Genomic DNA, 12,460 nt, shown 5'->3' on the forward strand with positions numbered 1-12,460 from the left:
CCATCATTGAGAATGAAAAATGATGCACTGAACAAGTAATTATTAGGTCATGATATTGGTTACCCAGAGGATCTGACTTTGGAACTAATTTTTAAGTAATTTGGGAACAGTTATCTAACACTGAAGCTTGTACATCTGTGATAATGACACCAAGGATTATTGCAATTTTAATGCATTAGTCTTTCAAGATTCTCTCTATTCCTTGCACTAGAATTTTTAAAAATGGCAGAAAAACAATCTCAAAATCAGCCAACTTCCATAAATTAAGAAAATGTCATCTGGCATTTCTTTTCGAAACCCCAAGACACTGTTAGTTTTTTTATTCATTTAAACAAAGGTTTCAAGAGGTAGTAACATTTTATTGTTTTGAGTTAACCCAACTGTCATTTAAAATACTCATTCAGATTCATGGATTAATCTGTCATAACAGCTTATCATTCACTCTACACATAACACTCATTAGACGTGTGGTTCCTACAATGGCCACAAGTAGTGATGGGCTGTGTGTCTTTAGGACCAAAATATGGATATACATATGGAAAACCAAATCTTTTGTCATCTCCAAGAGTGCTAAACCTTACTTTTAAAAGAAGGAAGTGAATACATTTTTGGTCTTTTTCTAATTTCAATTCCTTATGTAAGTGACCATAGATGTATCTAAAGAAATGGTTTCTGGGGCATTTTTCATTCTCTTGTTCTACCTTTCAGTCCTGTATCTACTGAGATAATCACCATCTGGTTAATCAAACTAACACACTGCTGTGATTGCAACTCTCTCTTCTCAAAGACCTCCAATGGCCTCCCATCATCAATGGAATAAAGTTAAAATCTCTTTCCTGGCATTCAAAGCCTTTTAGAACTGCCCCCATACTGTTTTCTCACTCATCTCTCTCTCAGCTGCTACCCCTTGCCAGAGGCATCATGGCTCCTGCCTCTCTTGTCTCTGCCTGTCCAAATCATGCCCATCCTTCAAATACACTTGACTTCTCGCATCATGTCTTCTAGAACATCCAAACAGTAAGTGATCCCTCTTGTCACTGAATACCAAGCACCTTTCTTTTTTTTTTGGAAGCACTCGACACATACTACTTTGTCTTACATCCATTTGTGGTAGAAATCTTTTCCTCTTTCTCAAATGTATGTTCCTTGAAACCAGGCAGGGGCCATAGAGGACCTGTCATCTTAATTGTCATTTTCCCAATCATACCTAATACAGTGTTGAATGAATGCAAATGCTAGATCCAGGGCTTCCCTGGGGGCGCAGTGGTTGAGAGTCCGCCTGCCGATGCAGGGGACACGGGTTTGTGCCCCGGTCCGGGAAGATCCCACATGCCGTGGAGCGGCTGGGCCTGTGAGCCATGGCCACTGAGCCTGCGCGTCCGGAACCTGTGCTCCGCAGCGGGAGGGGCCGCAACGGTGAGAGGCCCGAGTACCGCAAAAAAAAAAGTTGGCTTTGTCTTAAACAGGTAAACCACAGGAGACAGGAGACTCCAACCTTTCTTATATATGGTTACTTATAAATATGTTGTTCTAAGAAGCCTGGGCATGTTAAAAAAGAAAAGGAACTTACATAAAAGGTTGCAAAGTAGAAGTTGGCTAACTGGGTCTGACCTGAAGATGTGTTTGGTTGGCCTTGTGGTGTTTTTTAAGAGAATATTCACCAAGTTAAAAATTGGGGAAATTTCACATAAAAGCCATGCCTTGCTGATTATCTTGCAAAACTGAAAGACCTGGTTCCCTGGGCTTGCATTCTCGCATGGTGGCAACTAATTGAAGTTGAGTACTCTTTGTACGTGGTCCATGCTCTCTAGTTTGCCACCGTCCTCACCCAGCCTATATGTCACTCTCTTTATACCATCTGCCTGGCCCCTTTGGGAAACTAAATCTGAGACTCTGGATATAAAGGAGACAGAACAGGAGCAAAGATAACAATAAGGACAGAATGAAGACTGTCCAAAGCCGAGATAAGCCATAGGATGGACACTTAAAAAAAGTTGGAGACGTGGTTAAAAATATTCACATGAAGAGAAACTACAGTGAATGAGGAATGAAGTAAAGAACCATAAAAAGTTGCCATGTCTTCAGGCAGCTGAAGGGGACACACTGTCATCATCAGCGATTTATTGTGACTGAGCAGATCACCTCAATATCTGCATGGCAAAGGAATGAAAGGGAAAATGTTACCCTTTGCAGCAGAACCAGCATTCCTATTCTGTCCTTGATGGAAAGCCAGTCACCAGAATCTTCTCGCTGGTCAACAAGAACTTACAGTTGATGACTGGAATGTTTTGCAACTGCAGGGAGACCTAGGCTTTTATGAAGCCTACCAAGGTCCCGGTGAGAGCTGCCATAACTCACAAGGACGCAAGCCCTTGCCCTGTCTCTGTGGGGACTTTCTCCTCCAGCCCACTGCTCACTGATGACCTCTCCTCTCTATTTTCCCTGCAGAGAACCAGCCCGCTTGGCCACTAGGGGGCCCTATTGCTCACCGCATTCAGGACTGACCATCAGTACTATTGGCTCCCCTCCCTGCCACCAGGGAAGTTCTTAAAAACTTATTCCCATCACTCCATGTATTTTTAGTGAAAAGTAACCTAGGGTTATTCCAGCCTTGTCTTTAGAAATAAGAAATGTTGAACAGCAAACAGAAGAAAGTCAAGCATAATATGGAAATGTGAAAATAGCAAGACCTCGGTGCTTTGTGACCCCCTGGAGGGGTGGGATAGGGAGGGTGGGAGGGAGGGAGACGCAAGAGGGAAGAGATATGGGAACATATGTATATATATAACTGATTCATTTTGTTGTAAAGCAGAAACTAACACACCATTGTAAAGCAATTACACTCCAATAAAGATGTTAAAAAAAAAAGAAAAAGAAAATAGCAAGACCAGGTCACAGGGGAAGAAAAGCTGTTATCTGGGTGGCCTTCTCCTTAGTTACAGAGCTCGTGTCTGCAGTTTGCCTCTCTCTCACGGCTTACTCTTCTCTTCCACCAGGTCTCTCGGTCCCTACTCACCCTCCTCTCTCTGTCTCCTTCTCTGTCGACAAGCCACAGTCAGGTCAATGTAGAGAGAGATGGCAGAAAGTTATCCTGGAACAAGGACTCCATTTGTCCCCAGCTCACCCAGTTCACTCCTGAAGGTGTGGTCCTGCGGAAGAATGGAGTGGGAGTTCCGCATATTTCCTCCTCCAACAAACCAGTTCACGTTGGGGTTCCAGCGGTTCACAAAGCCACAGAGATGATTTTCTTCAAAGTCACATTCTGGCAAGAGAATAATAAAAACAGACTTCATGTAGATGTAGTTATGCCTGGGTACACCCAGGCTTACTGCAGTTTGCTATTAGATACTCAGATATGTTTCTCACTCCCTTTGACCACTGGGATCTTCGTACCAGGACCCCTGGACAATGTCGGTCAAGAAGAGAGATCCTGTAATGAACAGAGATTATAATTCATCATTGCTTCTTTGGATTGTGGCCCTTCTGCCTACTTGCCATGTGGCTTGCTGTGTGACCTCTCCTAGCCTCTATTTGTTCCTAGGAGAAATAGGGGGACACTCCCCCTGCACAGGGCTGTGGTAAGTGTGGACAGCTGCCAGCACAGTGCCAGACACATGGTTAGTGCTTGGTCAATCAGCCAACTCTGTGTCAAAGCACTATTTAGAGCTATGCTTTTAGCTCCAGAAAGTTTATCGACCACCTTTCTGGTAGCCCATTCCCCCATCCCCTTCTCTCTTGATAGTAGACAAGGTGCTAAGCTAAGGGCTAAGGGGCATGTTTCCTAGATGCTAAAATCATCTGCTTTGCTTATAAACAAGAACCTGGTCAGCGTAGTCGGGACAGGAATATCTTAGGCACTGGGTCCTTCTGCAGCTCCGGAGTGGAGATAAAAGAGAAGACAAAGAGACTGTCTTTCCCCTTTTCAATAGCACTGACATGTTTGCACAGATAAATTGTTCCCAGTCAACAGACTCCTTTACGGGGAACAAGAAACTCACAAGCCAGTTCTTTCATTGACCCCCATAATTATCAATTAAAAATATGAAGTGTGATTGTGTTGGTCATCTCTTATTGGCCCCTCCAGTCCCACCCACCTTTCTTCCACGGGGCTCCATTCTCCAGAGGCTGACGTGTACGGCCTTGTATGGACTTCTCTGCCTTCTGGCTTCTCATTGGATTCAACCAATGGAAGGTAGGAGGAGAGCAAGGTTGGGGGTGTTTATTCCTCCAGCTCCCTCTCTGCCAGGTTGCCATGTGTTGGCTGTGTCTCTCTACTGAGGGGCCGTACAGCTACTGTCTCCAGGTTCTGGTAACCCCTTCTCCCTTGCCCCTTCAGACCTAAAGATATTGATGGCTCATGAGTCATCACTCTGACTAGTCCTGGATTACTGCACTAGCTTTGACTGGTTTCCTTCACCCACCCACACCTTTGGAGTCCCTTTAGTGAGTTTTCCTCAAATTACTCAGGTTGAATGTACTCTGTTTCCACTTTCCTGCCAGGGTCCTGACTGATACAGTTATCAGTGTGCTTTTGTATTAACAAGCACTGAACATTTTTAAGATTTTCATTTTCAACTTTTCCACTACAGCATCCGCTAACCCATGCCCAAGAGTTGGTGCCAAAGGCTGCCGCAGAGTAAAGGAAAAGCAAAATATTCCTCGATGTGCCAGGCAGTATTCTGAGCACTTTATACAAATTAAATTATCTAATCCTCAAAACAACCCTACAAGGTATGTACTATTATTAACCTCATTTTACAGATGAGGAAACAAGGGGAGCAAAAAGAGTGCACAGAAAGAAAGGTAAGGTGAGAGTACGATCATACAGTTCAACAAGAAGAAATATCAGCGCTCCTTTTGTGTTTTAAACAAACTAGAAGCCATCAAGTGATATGGAGAAAGGCAATTAACATTTTTGAGTGCCAAGCACTGTGACAATAACCTTCACATCCCTGATCTTATTAGTCCCCACAACAATCCTACGAGGGAAATATTTTATCCCCATTTTGCCGGTAATGAAACAGAGGCTGAGGGGAGCAGTGCATTGACTAAGACAGCAGGTGGCGCTCCACTAGGTATGTCCGACTCAAGTCTGTAGGGTGTTAAGATCCCCGCAGCCGCCACTAAGGAGCTCCAAGGAAGATACAGTTTTAACTCAGAAAATGGTCACAATTTTCAGAAAATGGTCGCAATCTAGGTCGGTTTTCTTTCAGAACTGCCCTTGACTCTCTTGCCTCTTTCCTTTCCACAGCCATTCAGCCTCCATGTACGGTCAGTGCTGAAAAATCCCTCAGATCTACCACCTTTATCCCATTCCACTGCCAACCCCAATTTTAGACCCTCGTATGTCCCCTCTGTAAGGTCACAATCACTTCCTAAGGGCTTTTCTATCTCTGACCTATTTTCTTTGTTTCCAACTCATTTTCCATGCGGCGGCCAGTCATCATCTGAAAACGCAGCTGCAGGCCCCTCCCCTGATGACTGACTTCTAACGCCTCCCAACCACATAATCCCGGAACCCAAGCGCCACAGCTGGGCTCCAGACTCTTCCTTAACAGACTCCCTTAACAGTGCTGATTCTCACCTCAAACGCTACCCAGCCTCTCGCCTTTGCCTGGGCACACTCGGTGCTGTCCACGCACTATGGGGTCTGCCCAGAAAGAGTGCTTTCCTTCCTACCCTGCTCCTCTACCTGACTAAATTCTACTCCTTCTTGAAACTACGGCTCAAATGCATCTCCTGGATTCAGTCCTGTCCAATTTTCTCCCCTCCTCCCGACACCTCCACAGCACGGCTTGTCCTTCTCCAGCAGAATTTGTCATATACAGAAACAGCTTCAGTAGGAGGCGAATGGAAGGTGAGTGACCTCAGGACATAGAGTATGTCTGCTTTTGATGCCCTCTCAGAAGCTGGCACAGAAGAGGCACCTACCAACCCTGCTCAAGTGGAATCTAAGTGACAACTGTGAGTATAAAGACAGAGCAATGGTGTGTAAGAGAGAAATGGAGGAAGGTGAGGAAAGAGGTAATAAAGAGGTAACAGGATGCCTGCTTTCTGGCAAAAGCTACAAAAAGCTGAATATACAGCAAACTGGATGTCACGTTTATTAGAATATGTTGAGCTTAAGGCAGCAACTCAGGTTACAGTCGCTGCATCTACTTTTCTTTCATCAACCCAGTCAATCGAGGCAAACTCTAATGAGCCTTCCTCTGCTAAAGACAGAGAAACATCATACAACACGCAAGTGATGCAAAATTCAAAATGCACTGCATGGTGTCGTTTATAAAATGCCCTGCCTTTCAGATTGATTCAATTCCCTCTGGCAACAGGAGATTTTAGAAAAAGATGCATGTTCTGATGCAATGAAAAGGAAACCCACTTACCGATACAGTAGCCAGTTGTTATCTTGATTTCAAAGAGTGCAATGCTGGCTGTATTTCCATGTCCTAGCACACCTTCTATTAAAATCTGTACAACACATGCGGGAGAAGGGAGTTAGACTTCAAAACACCACATGTCCTTTATCAGTATTTCAGCTACTTGTCAGGAGCTGTTCAGCGATTCAAGGCAAAACGAGATTGTTTGTCTCGGCTCATTGCTATAGGATACCAATCTCATGATGGACTTTACTGAAAGAAGGCATGTGTGTGTGTGTGTGTGTGTGTGTGCATGTGTGTACACAAGCTCATACACATATTCTCAGAACTTTGAGGTGATCAAGGTGTCCAATAAGAGCTCAGAGTCAGCCGTCTTCCACCATAAGCACAGTCACCACCTTCTCCGGTGCTTGTGGTGGCACCAGTTGGCTGCAGATGGACAGGAGAGCTTGTGTCCCTGGGGAAATCCATTCTGAGACTAGCCAGGAACTGAAGGCAGAGGCCTCAGCGGGGGAAAAAAAAAATCCCTTGCAGGAGGAGGTAGGAAGTGCCATTTGACTAGTGGTGGGGAATTTCTGCATGAGGTGGAAGACGCTCAAAACTCATCTTGTAGTTTCTATATTACTGAAAATTTGAAAATTTTACATAAAGAACAGAGAGAAGCATAACAACTTATGTGGCTGATTTCAAGCACTGTTCACAGTAGGTCCTGCTTCTGAAAATATTTGCTTCTCCTTATGTGATTTTAGTCCAATATTTTGCAGCTATGCTGGTAGATTTAAGGTGTGATACACTGTCTAGAGGACGCTGTGAAATAGGGAGCTCAGACCTTCAATGCTCCGTCCCTTAATCCACCCTGCTGCCTGATGGGAGGGACTACAAGTAGACAGAGAATGTAGAATACCGTATTTCAAAGCTTCATGAAGAAGAAGAGATATGGGATAGGGAATTGAAAAGGGGACTAGGAATGGGGAACATTTTCTTGAAGGCTCCGCTTTGTCCCCCATGACATGTTCTCACTAAATATCACACTTCATGGCCGAGTTCAGATTACATCTTCCTTCCCTGCTCCAATACACATCCAACTTTATCTTACTTTCTCTACCTTATTTTCCCATTACTTCTGATGGAACAATTTCCATCTCTAAAAAGGAATCAGAACATGTCCTTTAAGTATCTTTCCTCTTTCAATGTATTTTCTTTTTTTTTTATTACAGTTAATGTCTTGTTCAAAATTTATAGCAAACAAACCATCAGGAAGACAACATAAACACATACCACACATAACTTAGGAGGATGAAACAAAATTATAAGAAAAAAAAATTATAAGAAATGAGAATGCTCCCTAAAGCCCACTGGAAAATAAATTCCCATTGAAGAGGTTGGTTTGAGCCCCTTTTAGAGTCTTACAGAAATCCCACTTAAATACACACAAAACAAATCTGGGAAGAAGCTCTTTTAAGGAATCAACAAAATACCAATTTACACTACTGATATTTTTCTATGATGCAGCTCCCATAAGATGTCACATCCTAACACAGGAGATAACTAACTTCAATGGCAGAAGTTTTCATAAGCTCTTAGAATAGCATAATGCCAAATAAGAAGCCCTGCACATAAACTCTACCTACCTTGAATTTCTTGGAACTGTTTTGCAAGTCCAAGCTGGCTATGAGCCAGCTGTCCGAAGGTTCCTTGGCTGACCAAAGCAAGCGATCAAAGCTTTCATCATCAAATCTCACATAGAGGTTCAGCCGGCTGGGCTCTGATGGAGACCCCGAAGATGTGGTTATCTGGTAGACCAGTCGGAGGCAGCTCCATTCCTCAGTCTGTACATCAGAACTCAGCAGCACGGCTTTCTCCCCCTGCTTGGCAAAGGAGGTGTCCACGTAAATGTAATGGCCTGGAAGGAGAAAGGGACACAGAGAAGAGGTCAATCTTCTGCTCACAACTCAGGAAAATACACAACTGTGGTCCAGTAAATCTGAGGGCAGATACTGCCTGCAGATGCATTTTGTGGGGCCACTGAATGTTGCCTGAACATGGGGTCTCTGCTTCTGGTGAAAAATTAGAAGGTCCAGTAACACTGAGGCTACTTGCACATGACACATGACAATAACAATCCAGAGCTGAGTAGTGCTGCCTCTTCAGAGGTGGTATGCGGGCTCCATTTTGCCATAATCCCCACTACGCCCTATAACCTTCTGACATTGAAGCTAAGTATCTGTTGCCTATTATCACCTTATAACAGGCCCATTCAGCACATTGCATTCATCTTCCTGGTCCCCATAGGCCTATGAGTTTGAGAACCCAGGCTAAGGGGCTTCAGAATCTGGAGGAGCAGCATTCCTCTACTGGAGTCAGAAAGCCTTGGTGGATCCCTTCCCTTTCCATAGCTCCCCTCATCCCTAATGACTCAATCTGCATTTGACTTGCCTCACTGTTGTAGATTAAATTGATTTGGTTACCTTAGATCTTAGAGCCTAGGCAGAAAACGTTCATTGCAAGTTCATTAAGCATAAGACTCTCTTCCTCTAGACTCTTCCATGACCAAATCTCATAGTTCTGATAACTAAGTGAGAAAGTACATGCAAAACATGTAGGACAGGGCTTGGAAATCAGTAGACACACTGGGGCCAGCAAGCATTATTTCCCTCTCCTCCCTTGTCCCCTTCCTCGCTCCCTCCTTTCTCCCCTTCCCTTCTGTCCTCCCCTTCCCTTTTCTCCCATCCCTCTCCACTCCCTCCTCCTTTCCTTTCCCTCTTTCACTCCCCCTCCCTCCTCCTGCCCCCTCTCCCCTCATCCTCCTAATATGGACAAGGGGTGCTCTGCTGGCTACAGCAGGCTGTAAAACAGCATTTCTATGACCTAAAAAAGGGGTTGGAACCGAGAATTCTCACTTGAGCCTTCCAAGTCTAACTCTGGTCGTTGGCTTCCTTAACACTTTTCTGATCTGCCTGTGGGTCTTGCGGACCCTCTGTCTTTCTGACCTGCACCCTCTTGCTTGCTCAGAGGTTCCCACGTTCGTGGCCAGCATCTAATAGGCAGCCTTCTGTCATGTGACCACCCACCCTACCCCTTGCATTTGGGGCTTCCCAACACTAAATTCTTACTGGAAAGGCCCTAAAAGGCCTCTTTGCTTGATGTTCTTCAGCCCCTCTTCCCACACTTGCTGCCCCAAATGCTCATCCCAGCCCCATCCTGTGGCAAGTGCAGATAGGCCAGTGGCAGCTCAGCTGATGACCACCCTCACAGTTAAGGAACAGTTAGGGCGTTGTCTTCAAGGAGCCTCACTTGCCTGTGGAAGCTTTCAAGATCAAGATCTATCTCCAGCTGGCAGTCTTCTCAACATAGCAACTACCCACTGGGTGCAAATACAACTGCTTCTAGATGCCAACCCAGGCACCCTCTGTGGATAAACCTGGCCCTTGCAGTAATTACCAGCAACACCATTACCGCCTAGGTACAGCGAACACCCATTATGAACCAGGTGCTGCTTTAAGTGCTTCACATATATTTACTAGATGTGGGGTTTGTTGGGTTTTGAAGCACTAACTAAGCTGGGGTTCTTTTTTTTTTTTTTGCGGTACGCGGGCCTCTCACTGCTGTGGCCTCTCCCGTTGCGGAGCACAGGCTCCAGACGCACAGGCTCAGCGGCCACGGCTCACCGGCCCAGCCGCTCTGCGGCGTGTGGGATCCTCCTGGACCGGGGCACGAACCCGTGTCCCCTGCATGGGCAGGCGGACTCTCAACCACTGCGCCACCAGGGAAGCCCCTAAGCTGGGGTTCTTGATGCCAACCCTTTTTTGAAACATAATGTTGCTTCATTATGACGTGAGGGAATGAATCAGCACCATCCTCCTTGTCCCACCCTGCTACTATCCCAAAAGAAGGGACTCTAAGCAGACTGGTAGTGGGGTGGGGTGGAGATGGGAATTGATGGAGATCCTGAGAGCACTTCAAACCTTTTCTGAGGAAGTAGAGGGTTGGTACATGGGATATAAAAGAGGAAAGAAACAAAGAAAGTCTGTGCTGTGTCCTACGGATGTTTACATTGCATGCCAACTTGGTTGCCGTACGAGGCCCACTTCTCCCTGGGGCACTTGCCCAATTTCTTTCCCTCCTTCCTTTCCCCATTCTAGAAGGGAACAACTCACAGCAGGGGCTCTCAAACTTGAGCCCAGAGTCACCTGGAGGGCTTGTTCAAACCCGGATTGCTGGGCCCACTCCTAGAGTTTCCGATCCAGTAGGTCTGGGGTGATGCTTCACATCTAACAGACCGCATTTCTGAAAAGTTCCAGGTAATGCTGATGCTGCTGGTCTGTGGGTCACAATTTGAGAACCACTGATTTACACATCTGACAGAGAAATAGGACTCATTCTCAGGACACTTCTTATCTATCAAAGAAAGGTCAGGCATGTAAGTACTGATAGCATGCAAAGGAGGGAGGAAATAATTTTACATGGAGGTAGAACTCAAACTTAAGTAAATGTGTGTTATAGTAGGCTCAATGAGTACATCTACTGGTGATTATCTTGATTTTTCAGTGAATGCCATAAAACAATCTTTCTTGACATAATCTTTTATTATATCAGATTTTATTATAAGCATATGCTAATGCTCTTATGTTAAAAGCCTTTGAGAACACACAGTATATAAAATGTATTATTTTAAATACCATGATGTTATACAGTATGAAAGTTAATGCTATTTATTGAGTGATTTTGACATCTTGGCCATAAATATTGGCTGTTTCAAATTATTGAGATTCTGCATGCAAATTACAGACTTCAAAATCGCTCTTAGGTCATGCTGTGTGGATATGCCTATTAGCTGCATTACAGTCCATCCAAAGATTTATCCACCCAAGTGATTTTGCATCCACTCAGCTGAATAATGCATTTTCCTAGATCAAATAACTAGCTCAAGAGCTACCCACCTCCACTACCACTGCCAATCTCAAAACAGATTTTCTTAATTAATCACTACAGTTTTTTTTTGCTCAGCCTGGATATAGCCTCAGAATCCTTCTAAATACAGTGTTCCATGTAATCACTACCAATTAATCTGAACTGGCACCTAAGCTGGAACTATTTCTTATCCTTGCTTGTGGTCAGATTACATCTTGTGGTCATATTAGAGCCGAATTGAACTAAAAGGAATGTGGCACATTTTGAAGAGCTTTTAGAAAATTAAGAAAGAATGAGGAAGATACTGATATCAGGGATGGTGACTTTCCCTGGACTGCCACTAATAAAATTGCTATTCTAGAAAAAAATGATAATGTTTTTGGTGAGCTGTTTATTTCTCTTACTTTATTAAAAATAATCATTTCAATAAACAAATGGGACCTAATCAAACTTACAAGCTTTTGCACAGCAAAGGAAACCATAAACAAAATGAAAAGACAACATACAGAATGGGAGAAAATATTTGCAAACAATGTGACTGACAAGGACTTAATTTCCAAAATATACAAACAACTCATACAACTCAATAAGAACAAAAAAACCCAAACAACCCAATCAAAAAATGGGCAGAAGACCTAAAAGGACATTTCTCCAAAGAAACATACAGATGGCCAGTAGGCACATGAAAAGTTGTTCAACATCACTAATTATTAGAGAAACGCAAATCAACACAACAATGAGGTACCACCTGACACCGATCAGACAGTCTACAAATAGAGAGGACCTTCAAGATGGCGGAAGAGTAAGACGTGGAGATCACCTTCCTCCCCACAAGGCGGAGACTGCGGGTAGCGGGAGGGAACCTTCGGCGCCGCCGAGGAGAGTGCAGCAACAGGGGCGAGGAGCGCAAAGTGGAGAGATTCCCGCACAGAGGATCGGTGCCGACCGGCACTCACCAGACTGAACAGGCAAGAGACTTTTTCTTGCTTTATTGTTTCCTGGTGCGCGAGGGAGAGGGGATTCAGAGCGCTGCTTAAAGGAGCTCCAGAGACGGGCGCGAGCCGCGGCTAACGGCGCGGACCCCAGAGACGGGCATGAGACGCTAAGGCTGCTGCTGCCGCCACCAAGAAGCCTGTGTGCGAGCACAGGTCACTATCCACACCTCCCCTCCC

At 44.7% G+C, this 12,460-nt stretch overlaps 1 protein-coding gene across 2 annotated transcripts in view; it reads right to left on the minus strand.

The window, feature by feature from the left end:
- Positions 1–12,460, minus strand: part of MAMDC2 (MAM domain containing 2) — a 157,043-nt gene that overhangs the window by 77,888 nt on the left and 66,695 nt on the right. For both annotated transcript variants that reach the window (XM_024738973.1, XM_024738974.1), the window contains exons 3-5: positions 8,009–8,280; positions 6,384–6,468; positions 3,125–3,262 (exon numbers count right to left, since the gene is read on the minus strand). In XM_024738973.1, coding sequence (XP_024594741.1) covers positions 3,125–3,262; positions 6,384–6,468; positions 8,009–8,280 — 495 coding nt within the window. The remainder of the gene's footprint in view (positions 1–3,124; positions 3,263–6,383; positions 6,469–8,008; positions 8,281–12,460) is intronic.

Source organism: Neophocaena asiaeorientalis, unplaced genomic scaffold, assembly GCF_003031525.2.
Source record: "Neophocaena asiaeorientalis asiaeorientalis breed wild unplaced genomic scaffold, Neophocaena_asiaeorientalis_V1.1 scaffold249, whole genome shotgun sequence".
Lineage (NCBI taxonomy): Eukaryota > Metazoa > Chordata > Mammalia > Artiodactyla > Phocoenidae > Neophocaena > Neophocaena asiaeorientalis.